Source organism: Schistocerca nitens, chromosome 8, assembly GCF_023898315.1.
Source record: "Schistocerca nitens isolate TAMUIC-IGC-003100 chromosome 8, iqSchNite1.1, whole genome shotgun sequence".
In the NCBI taxonomy this organism is placed as follows: Eukaryota; Metazoa; Arthropoda; class Insecta; order Orthoptera; family Acrididae; genus Schistocerca; species Schistocerca nitens.
In genome coordinates, this window is record NC_064621.1 from 350,109,268 (window position 1) to 350,125,539 (window position 16,272).

Genomic DNA, 16,272 nt, shown 5'->3' on the forward strand with positions numbered 1-16,272 from the left:
AGAAGAAAGATTAAGGAAAGGCAAACCTATGTTTCTAGCATTTGTAGATGTAGAGAAAGCTTTTGACAATGTTGACTGGAATACTCTCTTTCAAAGGTAGCAGGGGTAAAATACAGGGAGTGAAAGGCTATTTACAATTTGTACAGAAACCAGATGGCAGTTATAAGAGTCGAGGGGCATGAAAGGGAGGCAGTGGTTGGGAAGGGAGTGAGACAGGGTTGTAGCCTCTCCCCGATGTTATTCAATCTGTATATCGAGCAAGCAGTAAAGGAATCAAAAGAAAAATTCGGTGTAGGTATTAAAATCCACGGAGAAGAAATAAAAAAATTGAGGTTCGCCGATGACATTGTAATTCTGTCAGAGACAGCAAAGGACTTGGAAGAGCAGCTGAATGGAATGGACAGTGTCTTGAAAGGAGGATATAAGATGAACATCAACAAAAGCAAAACGAAGATAATGGAATGTAGTCAAATTAAGTCAGGTGATGCTGAGGGAATTAGATTAGGAAATGAGGCACTTAAAGTAGTAAAGGAGTTTTGCTATTTGGGGAGCAAAATAACCGATGATGGTCGAAGTAGAGAGGATATAAAATGTAGACTGGCAATGGCAAGGAAAGCGTTTCTGAATAAGAGAAATTTGTTAACATTGAGTATAGATTTAAGTGTCAGGAAGTCGTTTCTGAAAGTATTTGAATGGAGTGTAGCCATGTATGGAAGTGAAGCATGGATGATAAATGGTTTGGACAAGAAGAGAATAGAAGCTTTCGAAATGTGGTGCTACAGAATAATGCTGAAGATTAGATGGTTAGATCACACAACTAATGAGGAGGTATTGAATAGAATTGGGGAGAAGAGGAGTTTGTGGCACAACTTGACAAGAAGAAGGGACAGGTTTGTAGGACATGTTCTGAGGCATCAAGGGATCACAAATTTAGCACTGGAGGGCAGCGTGGAGGGTAAGAATCATAGAGGGAGACCAAGAGATGAATACACTAAGCAGATTCAGAAGGATGTAGGTTGCAGTAAGTACTGGGAGATGAAGAAGCTTGCACAGGATAGAGTAGCATGGAGAGCTGCATCAAACCAGTCTCAGGACTGGAGACCACAACAACAATCTCCTATCCCTACTCAAATCCTTACACCCATTCCAAACCTCTCCCCTCCATCCATTTCCCTCCTCATATACCACCTTCTAAATTCCCCCCAAAATCCAATCCATAAGTCTAGCAACCCAGGATGCCACTTTTAACTGGTTACCAACACCTCCAATCCATCACCTGCAGTGTAGACACAATCGAATTCTTTCATCATCTGTCAACCATCTCCACCACATAATTACCTAGATTCCTACACCTAAATCTACATTACTACTCAAAACAAGGGAAAGCCAACCACTCACCTATAACTGCGTGAAACACAGACACATGTAACAGGATACAGTATCCACACTGGCTTTCTACCTCTTGCTCTTTTTTTAGCAAAAGTACACACATTCATTCACACAACCACACCGACACTCAAACATGCACTCCCACTAAATTGATCTTCCCGTGGACACAGGAGTGCATGTTTGGATTTCTGTGTGTCTGCATGAGTGAATGTGTGTACGTTTGCTAGGAAAAGAGCAAGAGCTTTAAATGTAGCATGACTACTGTTTGCTGTTACTGTGTCTCTATGCTCACTCTGCTATAGGTGAGCGGCTGCCTTTCCCGTGGTGTACATATTGATCCATCCGGGGTTTTCTATTGTTTTACATGAATACTCAGCTATTCACACTTAACGTATGTAGCAAAGGATTCATAGTACCTCTTTCAGACTACTTCTCGATCATTCCACTCTCGAATAATATGTGGGAAAAATGGAGACCTAAACCTTGCAAGCTCTGATTTCTCTATTTTAATATGAGTGTCATTTCTCCATAGGTAGGTAAGCCCCGGCAAAATATTTTCACATCCAGAGATGAAAGTTCATGATTACAATTCTGTGAAAAGATCTCACCACTGCGAAAAAGTCTTTCTTTTAATGACTGCCACCCAAACATGCATATAATATTCTTGACTCTCTCTCACCTATTTCATGATAACACAAAATGAGCTACCTTTCACTGAGCATTTTTGATGTTCTCCATCAATCCTAACTGTACTGATCCCATATGAAACAATACCCCACATGAGGATCGAGAAGAGTATTGTAGGCTGTCTCTTTAGCAGATTGTTTGCATCTCTATGTTTTCTCTCAATAAAACACAGTTATTGGTTTTCCTTCCCCACAAACCTCTTCTATATGGTGGTTCCAATTTAAGTTGTTTGTATCTGAAATTACAAGGTAATCAGCTGACTTGACAACCTTTACATTTGTGTGACATACTGTGTAATCAATTTGTGTGATGTATTGTGTAACATACTGTGTAATCAATTTGTGTGATGTATTGTGTAATCAATTTGTGTGATGTATTGTGTAATCAAAATTTATTAATTTTTGTTTTCAGTACTGATGTGGAAGACCTCATATTTTTTGCACTATGCAGATATGTTGTCTAAATCACTCTGGAGTTCATTTTCATATTCTGATAACTTCATTGGGTGGTAAACAACAGCATCATCTGTAATCTGAGAGGGCTGTTCAGATTATCTTCCAAATCATTTATATAGTTTAAGAACAATTGAGGGCCTGTAAAATTACCTTACAGTACCACAGATATCACTTCTGTTCTACTAGATGACTATGCATTAATTATTACGAACACACAGGAAATCACAAATCCAGCCACATGACTGAGATGATACTCCACAGGCACACAAAATGATTGGAGGCTGCTTGTGAGGAATGATGTAAACAGCCTACCAGAAATCTAGAATCATGGAATCAACTTGCAATATCTTGTTGATAGCACTCATTACTTTGCATGAAGAACGTCTCAGTTATGGTTCACAAGAATGATATTTTATGAATCCGTGATAGTTGTCTGTTAACACATCATTGTCTCTCAGGTATTTTAAAATGTTCAAACACAGCATACCTTCCAAAATTCTACTGCAAATCTATGTTAATGATATGTCTCTATAATTCAGCAAATTACTTCTATTCCCTTTATTGCAGCCTGGTGTGACCTGAGCAATTTTCCAATCTTTAGGTAAGGATCTTTCATTGAGGGAGCAGTTGAATATGACTGTTAATCATGGAGCCATTATATCAGCATATTCTGAAAGGAACCTAACTGACATACAAACTGGGCTGGAAGTCTGGCCTTTATTAAATGAGTTACACTGCTTTGCTATACTGAGGGTGTCTACTTCTAAATTACTCATCTTGGCTGATGTTCTTGATTTGAATTCTGGAATATTTACTGAGTATTCTTTAGAGAATAATTTTCGGAAAACTACGTTTAGTAACACTGCTTTACAGGTGTTGTCATCGGCATTGTTACTATTGCTACTGTGCAGTGCAGGTGCTGACTGTGTACTTGAGCTGGTATACTTTAAATATGAACATAATTTCTTTGGGTTCTCTGCCAGATTTTGTAACAGAGTATTGTTATGGAAACTATTAAACACTGAGGAAAGTACTAAAAACAAGAGCTAAATTTCGAACTACCATACATCATTGCCAGTCTTGGAGATCTTTTGTTCTTTTAAATCTGTTATGCTTTTTTCATTGCCTTTGCATGTGTTCGAACCTGGTTTGTGTCCCACAGGGATTTGCGCCGTCTCTTACCAATTTTGCTGGTATAAAACTTATCAACATTATTTCTTAAATTTGAGCCACATCTGGTTGACATTTATGTAGTTAGTTAGGAAGGAATGGACACTTTTATCTGCTTATTTATAAGCACATGGACCCTACTTGTCACTAATGACACCACCTGCCTACACAAGCCATCCCCCTACTACCCTCACTAATATCTGTGACCTTGATAATGTTGAACATCTCTCTCCGAAAGTCTTACAGACTTCAGTGTCACCACCTCATTGCTTATAGACCCGACTACTAGGTCTTTGCCCACAACTGCTTCTCCTTGAGGGAATAAGCAAATCTAAGACATCTTTATGGCATACAACTGTGCCAATCTGTTTGTGGGCCTTGGGAAACATCCCTAGCAACCCAAGATCCCATGCCCCTATCAGATCCCAGTTCACTGCCCGTATCATCATGATCTTAGCCCAAGGTCAAAACACTATCAACATTCCTCACAGCCTAAACATCTTCTCTCTCAGTTGCTTCTCCACAGCTCTGCATGCTGCCTTCCTGGAAAACATCTCTCCCAGCTGCTTCTTCACAGCTTTGCATGCTGCCTTCCTGGATGTTGACCTCCACTTCTCCAATGGCTGTGTAAAAACTGGGCAATTCTGCATATACATGAACAAACAATCATTAAAATGTGGATGTCAATTCAATAGGTTATTGGAGACCTATCAAGAATGGCTGTACAGCAGAAAATTTGGGAAGATGGAAATGGCACTTGGAATGTCAAAGAGATAAAGGATAAGACTGATTGCTGTTACTGAACAGGAACAACTTGTTGGATTAAATGAAACCATACACACCCACACTCACTCTCCCTATTTGAGATTTAACTTTCTACAGCAGGAACTGTAAATAGTGAACAGAAGGGCGGACTCACAACTTTTGGTTGACCAGAGAGATTGCAGCTCTACTAAAGTGGCCAACAAGGCAACCACAGGTGACATGGTTGCCTAATAAGATTTGCAGAAATTTCAACAGATCAGCATCAGGATGATTCTCTCAAATTTCATCACTGCAGCATCTCACCCACGATAATGGAAAGACGCATAAAAAAGAATGGAAAGAGACTGCATGAAGAAACAGTTAGGCTACAAAGTTTTACCAATCATAGCAGAATTTGTATTAAATATACCTAAAAAGTTGCGATGGGTAATCACAGCCATTGTAATGTATGTTAGTAGTTAAAAATGTTTAGCTTTTACTTGGATACACTTGATAAACAACTCTAGTAGTTGTATGTATGTTATTGAAGACTGTCAACACTTTGAAGCTTTGGTGAAGCATAATAGTGTGCTGATGTATTTAGGCAATGTAATGGTTGTTTAGAATGTCTTCTGAAAAGTCAGTGACAGAATAATTTGATTTGATGTAAAAGACTTTATTATCATGTTTGAGGAGCTGTCCAAAACTCACTAATTACAAGAATGAATGGGTAACTGTATTTAAGTGGTATATATATAAGTGTCCCTGGTCTAAGGACCAGTGGAAGGAGGTCCTGAGTTCAAGTTTCGGTCCGGCACACAGTTTTAATCTGCCAGGAAGCTTTGTATCAGCGCACACTCCGCTGCAGAGTGAAAATTTAATTCTGTGGCTAAGCCATGTCTCCACAATATCCTTTCTTCCAGGAATACTAGTTCTGCAAGGTTTGAAGGAGAGCTTCTGTGAAGCCTGGAAGGTAAGAGACGAGTTACTGGCGGAATTAAAGCTGTGAGGACAGACCGCGAGTCGTGCTTGGGTAGCTCAAGATGGTAGAGCACTTGCCCACTTAGGACAGACTTCCCAAGTTTGAGTCTCAATCCAGCACACATTTTTAATCTGCCAGGAAGTTTCAGGTCTGATGAAGTTATGAGACACCTTACATGAAGACACAGTAATGTGAGTGTATGTTGGCCTATCAGTCACTTGGTAAAAGGTATTTATCGAAATAATTACTGTGACAGTAAACTTCAGTGGATGTGATGTAATGGTTTTAGGCTATTTTTCTTGATTTAGAATCAAATCTTTACTTTTGATAGATCACAAAATTACCCTACATGTTTACAACATGTCTGTGTAATAGCTTATTTTCGAAAATATGTTAACAGTTTAAGATTACACCTGTCCTGGGTTAAAGTTATGTACTGGAACCCCCCCCCCCTCTTGGAATCTTAGTTGTGCTGACACACTGATCTGCAGCGTAGCCCATAGTCTAGTTAGGTTGGAAGGTGACAATTTGGTCATGAGTTGGCGAAACCAATTAATGTGAAAGCAGAAAATATGGTTGTGGTTATAAACTAACTGGTAATGACATATTGAAAAATGAAAGAGAGGTCCAATATGTAACTTTTACCCCTTTCTATATCATCAAATTAATTGTCCTTCTTGCAAAACATGGGTCATGGTTACCCCACAATGAGGATAGTGTTAATTTTGTGGAGTGGCCTGCTCAAGGATGATTAAGCTGACTGTTAATAATGGCATGTAGTAATGAACTAGCTCAAAATACTGATGGAAAGAAATGTGGATCTCACGAACAACAGAAATCATTGCTGTATTCTTTGAAATGTAATGTCATATGTTACATAATTGCCGCACACAATGTTTTGTTTGTACATTGTCTGTGTTTTATTTACAGGTCATTTTGATTTATAATACAAATGATGCGTGGAATATGAAACAAACAATATGACATTTAGTTATTCTGATTTGCGGCATAGATCACATTGTATATTAAATTGAGACATGTCTCACAAAGATGGTTAGTGAACTGGATTTTGCTTGTTGTTGTGGTGACTGGCTGAACTGAGGGTAGCCTGGGGCCTAAGTCAGATTGAAAGGCAATTGATTGGTTGTGAGTTAAGAGGCTACAAAATACATCATGATAAGAAGCGATTTAAAAGGAAAAAAAAGATTGTGGTGATAGACCAAAATATGTAGCATAACCCTAGGCTTCAGTTATACTGGAAGGTGAATAAGTAGTTGCAAATTGGCGAAGCCAATAAGTGTGTCACAAAAATCTTTAATTAATAGGTTGGTTGGTTGGTTGGTTGGGGAAGGAGACCAGACAGCGTGGTCATCGGTCTCATCGGAGTAGGGAAGGATGGGGAAGGAAGTCGGCCGTGCCCTTTCAGAGGAACCATCCTGGCATTTGCCTGGAGCGATTTAGGGAAATCACGGAAAACCTAAATCAGGATGGCCGGACGCGGGATTGAACCGTCATCCTCCCGAATGCGAGTCCAGTGTCTAACCACTGCGCCACCTCGCTCGGTTTTAATTAATACACTATAGGCTATAGTTACAAGTAGTACATCTGGTTGAGAACTTTTTTTCCCACTGCAGTACGATGTTTTCAAATGTTTAATATCTCTCAACCAAAAAACACTACCCTTGGAAGATTTTGTTTGTTTCTTGATATTTGTTTAGCAAATGTTTTAGTGTTGTTGTTACTAGTTACTGGTATCTCCACCGTGTTAACAGTGTGTTCGATCTCTCGGCGTGGTATCATGTTGTTTACTAATCCTAAAAACTCATTTTCAGTAGTACAGAACACAGTGGACATTTTTTCCTTAAAATTTATAAGCCCTGATAAGAGTAAATGATGATCCTACATGCTGTTACTTAAATGGTTGGCAAGTTTGGAAGGAGCAGGAAGGGTTCATCTTAAAAGATAGATGAAGATAGTAACTGTTCTTGAAAAAACAGATACCATTGATGACCGTGCAGCTTCTCTACACATAAATGATAATCAATCGAAACCCTCAGCTGCCGGCAAGTGTTGTTGATATACCTCGATGGGGACAGATGAAAATGTGTGTTCGACCGGGACTCAAACCCGGGATCTCCTGCTTACATGGCAAACACTCTATCCATCTGAGCCACCAAGGACACAGATGAATAGCACGACTGTAGGGACTTATCCCTTGCATGCTTCGAGAACAGTTAGTATCTTCATATATAATTAAGGGCTACCCGACCAGTGACCTTCGTCTGTGCGAATGCTCACAAGTTGCCCAAACTCTTATGGGTATCGTCATCTGAGTGTGCACGAGTAATGAGTGAATGGGCAAATATCTATTTGGAACATTATGTACGTAGATTGTTGACAGTTGGGAACTTGGGTCTCACGGGAAGTGTGCAAGGGATAAGTCCCTGGAGTCGAGCTATTCATCAGTGTCCTTGGTAGCTCAGATGGATAGAGCGTCTGCCATGTAAGTAGGAGATCCTGGGTTCGAGTCCCGGTCGAGGCTCCCATTTTCGGCTGTCACCATCGAGGTATATCAACAACAACTGTCGGCAGCTGAGGGTTTCAATTAATTATCATTAAAAGATAAGATTTGAAATAAAATAGGGAGGGCTTTGTTTGCAAAACGAAACAAAGAATGTAACTAAAGAGTGATCGTCCACCTCACACAAAACCCAATACCGATAAAAATAAAATTAAAGCCATCTAGTTCGCCAGTGAAAGCATTTTTTCCAACCGTCAATGTGTAAACAATTCATTGACGCGCTCTGGAGGGAGGTCTTATTATTCTTATTCGTAGCATTATCATGAACGTTCACTAAATATTACTGTCGAAAACTGTTTAAGTGAAAGCTTATTTACGGCTCCAATATTTGCGAAATTCTAAGAACAAAATAATCTCTCAACGCACCGTTCTGTGATGAACTCTGGTTGTCCACACTTGAATGATTTGGTGAGACGGCTGCTGCAGGTTGTTGAGGTGGTGTTGGTTGGGTAGCGGATGATGGAACGACTGGTGGATGGGCAGAACTATCTGACTGTGTTGTGTTTGTTGAGTCCTGGGCTGTATTCTCCTTCGATTCCGGCTCCACCTTAATACCCTCGTGGATGGCATAAAGATCTGACACAAGCGGATCCATAATCAAATATCGTCCTTTGAATGTTAATAGAAATTGCAAATACGAGTCAATTACACTGGGAAACGTAAACTAATACGGGATTAACAAATTCACAAGCACTTTCAAATCTCCATTCATAACAAACAACACCAGACATAAACATACTGCTCTTAGCAAAGCTAATCAAACGTCAAGACGCTCCACTCGAAATGCACACCGACATTAATTGTGATTTCCAAAGAATGATTTTAATTTTTTATTTTTTTTTTCACTTGCGTTAGACACCGTTCAGTCATTGCTGCATAATAATAATACCTTTGTTCACATAATATCCCCTTCTTTTAGTGTAACTTCGCTTTTTTGTTTGTTATAATTTACTATTAAACATTCAACCTTTCTCTGTCCATTACACACGAATTCGATTATCTTCTTGTAGGTTTTAATCTTAGGTTCAGATAGCAAGGACTTGACTGGTGTTGGTTGTGGGATATTACTCTTGATAACAAATGCTAACAATTTGTTCCTCGCCTCACTATATTTTCTGCATTGAAATAATATATCGTTCATATCCATGCTTTAAGACTTTGTAACCAAAAGTCTAAGAAACCTCCTTGCCTACGATATTGACCAGGTCATATGTGGTGAATAATGAATGTTCCACCAGATATGGTGGACAGCTGCGAATATGGAATAAGTGCTCCGGGACCAAGGCAAAATGAAACCAAATCCACTTTGCATCTGTCTTGTAGCAAGCGGCAAAGTGATCAGCGTCTGCTCACCAGTGGTGAGGTTGAAATTTATATTCTGGAACTAGCCCTTCCAGTCGTAACACTCTGAGGTTACTCAGTGAGTCTACTCAACCCCACCTGATTCCAGGTACAGTCATCATGAAGCATTTTGATAATCACAATATTACCACAGGTGATCAATCCACTGCCAGTATTACTGGTGCAACTGGTCTTTCGGATTCTGAGGTGGTCAGTTTAAAATGCAGTGTGATTCAACATAGGAAGCTGGAGTCCTCTGGCTGACTTAAAACCAAAACAAATATATCTTTTGCAATACTTCACATACAAACACTTTTGCAACCAAGTAAACTCCATAACTTGTGAGGTACATTAAAAGAACAGAAGAGTCAAATTTTGACACTTCAAGAAACACGAATGACAGACGATAACACCAGGGATTTCTGTAAGTATCGTCTTTATAAATGTAAAACTGATAAACAAATACTTAATAATACACCACATCTGGAAGTTGCTTTTGCAGTCTCTAAAAATATTTTAAATTCAATAACGGAGGAAAAGTCATTAATAATAGACTAATGACAATTTCTCTTAAATGTGCAAATAAAGCATACACTTTAATTGAAGCCCATATGCCAGTCAATGAGAATAACTGTAAAAAAGTTGAAGAAGATAATGAAGCTTGGGAAGCATTAGAAAGCATCATCTACAAAATTCTCTCAATCCACGTTAAAATTTTAATGTGTGATTTTAATGCTCAATTAGGTAAAGAAAAAAAAAATGTCAGTAAACGCTGGGTGGATAATCTGTGCATAAAGGGAAAAAACCAAAATGGCCAAAGACTTGTTGAAACATGCAAAAATTTTAACCTTAAGATCATGTCAATACATTTTAAAAAGAACACATCTAAACAAAAAACTTGGTGGGCACCCAGTACGTTTATTGGGAAATTTTAAATCGATCACATAGCAATTTCATACCCTAACTACAAAGAAATTTTAATTGTCCAAGTTAGAAATGGGGCTAATATAGATTCCAGCCATTATTTAATGCAAATAAAAGTAAAACTTCAGCTTCAAAAACTTTTCAAAACAAAAAATATTATCCCAAAATTTGATAGTGCTAAAACAACCCCATCTCTAACAAGTGAACCTGACAAAAAACAATCCAACAACTGGCAAAGCCTAAAGGAAAAGTTCATCACAACACCACAAAATTTAATGCTGCTTCAAAAGAAACAAAAACAGCCTTGGTGGAAAGCGGATTGTGAAACAGCAGTTAAGTTTAGGCATGGGGCATTCAAAAACAGGAATAGTAACAAAACTGAAAATACGTACAGCACCTTTCTAACTGTAAGAAAAGAAATATCTAAAGTAATCCGACACACTAAAAGAAACTACAAAAATCACCAACATTTAGTAATCGAAAAAGACTTCCGAAAGACCAGTAGAAGACACTTCTACAAAACTTTAACAACAAAACTAACTGGTTACCAACCTCAAAGTCTTTGCTTAAAAAATGAAAATGGCTGTTTGGCTCTTAACAACCAGGAAAATTGTAAGTTATTCTGAAAAACTATTAACCTGTCCAGAATCAGCTAATAAATTCCAACCACAGCAAACTAATGACACCAACCCTAACTCTAAGGAACTTGACGAAATCCAAATAATTAAACAAAATAAGAGAGTTAAAAACCATAAAGAATCATGAGAAGTCAGTATAATTGCAGGACTATTAAAATCATCTGGCCCTATCACTATAAAAGGGATCACTCAACTAATGGGACATATCTGGAAAACTGAGAAAATACCTGAGGACTGGAAAACTGCCCTAATTCATCCACTGTATAAAAAAGGGGATAGAACCGATGATCATAATTATGAAGAATCTCTCTTCTCCCAGTCATATACAAAATTCTCTCGCATTGTTTACTTGATCGAGCCCAAGAACAGCTAGAACCTAATGTTGGTGAACACCAAGCAGGCTTTAGGCCAGATACTGTCTGGAACAAATCCTTAATTTAAAACTAATCCATAAACTCCAAAGCATTTCTGGTAATAATATTGTATGTACATTTGTGTATTTTAAGAAGGCCTACAACTCAGTTGATCATGAATCTCTTTTCCAAATTTTAAAGGAGCTAGGGCTAGATAATAAAACTCTAACACTGGTTAAGGAAACGTTAACTGACACTAACTCTAAAGTTAAATTCATGGGAGAAATTTCTGAACCATTCGATATAAAGACAGGTGTTAGACTGGGAGATAGATTCTCTCCATTACTGTTTAACTGTGTTTTGGAAAAGGTGATCACAGAATGGCGACAGCAAAAGTCAAGTCAAAAAACAGATCAATCAATCAAGTTAGGCAGAAGTAATATTAGAGCAGATTGCCTAGCCTTTGAGATAATCTGGCATTTTTAACTAGGGTATTACCACAGCTCAAAAACAAATTGAAATTCTTAAAGAAGTTGCAAAAAAGTGGGACTACTAATATCATTCGGAAAAACGGAATATATGACATGCAATGAACAAGCACCAAAGTTCTTGAACACAAAATATAGAAAAATAAAAAGAGTTTCTCAGTTTAAATACTTGGGTGAAATCATACAAGAAAATGGTCTGAAAAAGCTGCAAACGAAGATCACTGTCACAAAATGGCAACTGCATTCAGATTAACACAAAATATTTACAATAAAATGCACTTTCTAAATTCAGTAAACTTAAGCATTACAGCAGTGTAATCAAACCTGAATGTCTTTATGGAGCAGAAAATTTAATTTTAAATAGAAAGAGGGATACTCAAAAAATTCAAAAGAAAGTTTGTTAGGAAAATGTTAGGCCCCAAAATTACTGATGGAGAAACTTATAGGCTTAGATGTGAAACGAAAATAGAATAATACACTGACTACACGCTGACATGAGAAAACGAAGACTAAAGTCTTAGGGGCACATTAGAAGAATGGCACCCACTATGTTGATAAAGCAAACCGTAGAATTCTACGAAAACAGAAGTAAGGGCAAGACTGAGCCAGTTAAATGGATCACTGTGATTACGGAGTATCTTGAAGTAGCTGATATGACTTAGATAAACGTTACTGACAGACAAACATTCAGGTAAAAGATATTTGTTTGGAAAGTTGGTCGAAGGGAAATTAGAAAAATGATTGGAACACTGTGGTCTCATGAAAGAAAGAGACTTGATTCTGAAAGGATGAAACAAGTTTGGACACAAAGGAAGGCTAACCATTAAAAGAGACATTGATGAATTGTACCTCGTGTGTACCATACATGAACAATAATAATATTTTTCATATCTCCCTGAGCAGTTTCATCACAGTTGCAGGTTGGTGTCTGGTTCATACGCAGTTGGCATAAAAGCTCTGAAAATGTCCCATGATTGAATCTTTTCTGCTTAATGTGGATGTTGGTTTTCAGGATCCATAAATGTTCTCAACCAGGGTAGTTTCGGTATTCGTGGTTGTATCTGCACATAGTAGCCTCCTTTGTGTCGTAAGCTCTGTGTCCATTCTTCTTGCCACAATTCGAATACCTGTTTCTGAATAGGTTATCTATATTCCATATTTGTATGGAGTGTAGCCATGTATGGAAGTGAAACATGGACGATAACCAGTTTGGACAAGAAGAGAATAGAAGCTTTCGAAATGTGGTGCTACAGAAGAATGCTGAAGATAAGGTGGGTAGATCACGTAACTAATGAGGAGGTATTGAATAGGATTGGGGAGAAGAGAAGTTTGTGGCACAACTTGACTAGAAGAAGGGATCGGTTGGTAGGACATGTTTTGAGGCATCAAGGGATCACAAATTTAGCATTGGAGGGCAGTGTGGAGGGTAAAAATCGTAGAGGGAGACCAAGAGATCAATACACTAAGCAGATTCAGAAGGATGTAGGTTGCAGTAGGTACTGGGAGGTGAAGAAGCTTGCACAGGATAGAGTAGCATGGAGAGCTGCATCAAACCAGTCTCAGGACTGAAGACCACAACAACAACAACATTCCATATAGGGAAGCTTTATATCTAGTGGTATGCCATTGCTCCTAGCCTGCTTTGCCAGCTGACCTGCGTTTTCATTGCCTGGAATTCCACAATGGGCTTTCACTCACATAAAGGAAATTTGTTTCTGCCTTCTGAGACATTCATAATACCAATAACGAACTTGGAGTAGGTACTCACTGGTGGTTTTTGAGACTTTTGTATTTCATATTGCTTGAAGTGTAGTTTTTGAGTCTGATAATATTGCATAGTATGTGTATTTCTCATTTGTACACCATTGTTTTTCCTTTAATAGAATATAGCACATCCTGTGTTGTCCTCTCCTGCTGCCTTTGATCCCTCTGTGTGTATGAGTATTACCCATTGCCTTGTTTCCTCCACATGTCTTTGCAGTGCTGTAACTGACTCCAAGAAATCAGATTTTCCCCTCTATCATTGGAATGGGATGTGATACCTGATGATGAAATAGTCATATTGCTAAACAGGCCACTGCATACTTGTGGCAATATCTTTGCACTCATCTACCAAATCTTTACATGCTGAAATGAAATCAATAGGCTTTCTGCCCCGATCTCCTGGAAAAGAAAAGTGCAATTGTAGGATTTGGTGAATTGGATGCATTGAGTATGATAATTTCTCTACTATGTATCGTTCCATAACCACCTTCCTCCTTATGTGGAGGGGCACCTCTTTTGCTTCCATCAAGAGTGCATTTGTTGGTGTGGGTTTCATTACTCCTGAGTATATTTGTATACAGCAGTACTGCAATCTGTCCAACTTCTCTAACATTTTCAAGTTGTGTATTTGTAGTATATACATCCATATTACAATCTGGATCTAATGAGGGAGCTATATAGAAGCAGCAGCACTGAAGGATGTCGTAGTAACTAATTGAAGAATACAAAGCATTTGCTCACAGATTTAGATTAAGAAAGTGATATGTGCTGTCCATGTAAGCTTGTTGTCCATTGCCATACCTAAGAACCGAATAAGTGCTTTAATTTGTAGTATTTTATCATCTACATGTATTAAAAATTTATTGGTGCATTTCCTAGTGAATATCACTACTGAAGATTTCTTCTGTTCCATCATCAGGTCATTTTGACCAACTAAACTTCTTTATCAATGACATAATGTTGTTCATCACCTTCCGTAATACTAAATGGGAAGTAAATACACAGATACCATCTGCAAACTGTATAATTCTAACTGGTTGACTTACTGCCCTTTCCATAGCATAGGTATATAGTAGTGGGCTGAGTGCCGATCCTTGTGGTATGCCATTATCATGCGTGGGCCCTTGAATCCAGGATTCTTTCTAATATATACAGTTCGTTCACTAATTAATGATGACATACCTTCTACTAACGGAGGTGGGGCACCTGACAGTAGTAACTTATCTAATAGTATATTTGCCTGAATATTATCATATGCTTTTGCAATATCTAAAAATAGTGCTCCTGTATATTTTCTCTCACCAAAGCGAGCTAATACATGAGAAACTAATATTGAAATGTTGTCCATGCAGCTTCTCTTTCTAAGGAACCCAAACTGTGAGCCAGCTAGTAGGGATGAAGACTGTCTGTAAGAAATGGCTCATGATGGATCTTTCCCTTTTTTGTGTACAGGGACTATGATCTGTGTCTTCCATTCTGGGACTAATTCTCGATGCATCCAAATTCCATTATATATTTGAAGAAGTAATTCAACAGCATTGTCAGGTGTATTTTTATGTCATAGAATATTTGATCTCATCCAACCCTGGGACAGTATTAGGGCTGTCTTTGAAGACCAATGTCAACTCATCAATACTGAACTGTGTAATTAGTACATGTTGAGTTGCAGAAGTTTCCGTTTGTCTGCTGTATAACTTACTGGGAACACTCGGTGGGGCAATAAGATCACAGAATTCTTCCATTCACACATATGATTGTATATTATTGACTGTAGGAGCGATATTCCTAAATCTGTTGACCTTCTGCCATATCTCTGATGATTTACTTTTCTTGGTCGAACTATTAGAATATTTTATCCAAATACTCTTCCTGATGAATTTCAGAATCTTCTTGGTTCTAGGTGCCATTTGTTTATAGAGCAAAAAAGTGTTCATGTTAGGTTGTTTAACATATTCACATAACGCTGCTCTTCTGTCTTATACTGCTTTAGTGGAGCTTTAATTCCGCCATGCATTACCCAGTCATCTTGCTTTTGTTGATAGAGATCATTTTGGGATGGATTCATTTGGTGCATGGTATATGTTGTTATGTAGTTGCATTTATTACCTCTGTGAGGGTTGTTTTTTTCTGTTGATGTTACCCTACTTCAAGAATTTGGCGATATTTATACCAATCCACATTGTTCATGTTCCAAGTCAACTTGCTGGGAATATGTGCCCAGTTATTTTTCTTGCACTGTATATTCATAGTTGTAGGGAAATGATCTGATCCTGATTTATCCTGCAGAACTGATCATGCTGTGATTTGGTTCATACAGGGAGAACTAATATTATATCGACTACAATTGGTCTCGTCTATGGTCGTCAGTTTAATGTTACAGATCCATCATCATACACTGAAGTGTCAAAGAAACTGGTATAGGAATGGGTGTTCAAATACAGAGATAAGTAAACAGGCACAATGCAGCACTGCAGTCTGCAATGTCTATATAAGACAACAAGTGTCTGGCACAGTTGTTAGATCGGTTACTGCTGCTACAATGGCAGGTTATCAAGATTTTAGTGAGTTTGAACATGATGTTATAGTTGGCGCATGGGTGATGGGACACAGCATCTATGAGGTAGCGATGAAGAGGGGATTTTCCGGTACAACGATTTCATGAGTGTAACTTGAATATCAGGAATCCGGGAAAACATCAAATCTCCGACATTGCTGCGACCGTTAAAAGATCCTGCAAGAACAGGACCAATGATGAC

At 38.3% G+C, this 16,272-nt stretch overlaps 1 protein-coding gene across 1 annotated transcript in view; it reads right to left on the reverse strand.

Moving 5' to 3' along the window:
- LOC126199159 (high mobility group protein 20A-like) overlaps nt 1-8,755 on the reverse strand; it is a 99,119-nt gene extending 90,364 nt beyond the window's left edge. The window contains exon 1 of the mRNA XM_049935914.1: nt 8,375-8,755. Within this exon, the coding sequence (XP_049791871.1) occupies nt 8,375-8,603 (229 nt within the window). The 5' untranslated portion in view covers nt 8,604-8,755. The remainder of the gene's footprint in view (nt 1-8,374) is intronic.
- Nucleotides 8,756-16,272: the final 7,517 nt, after the last annotated feature.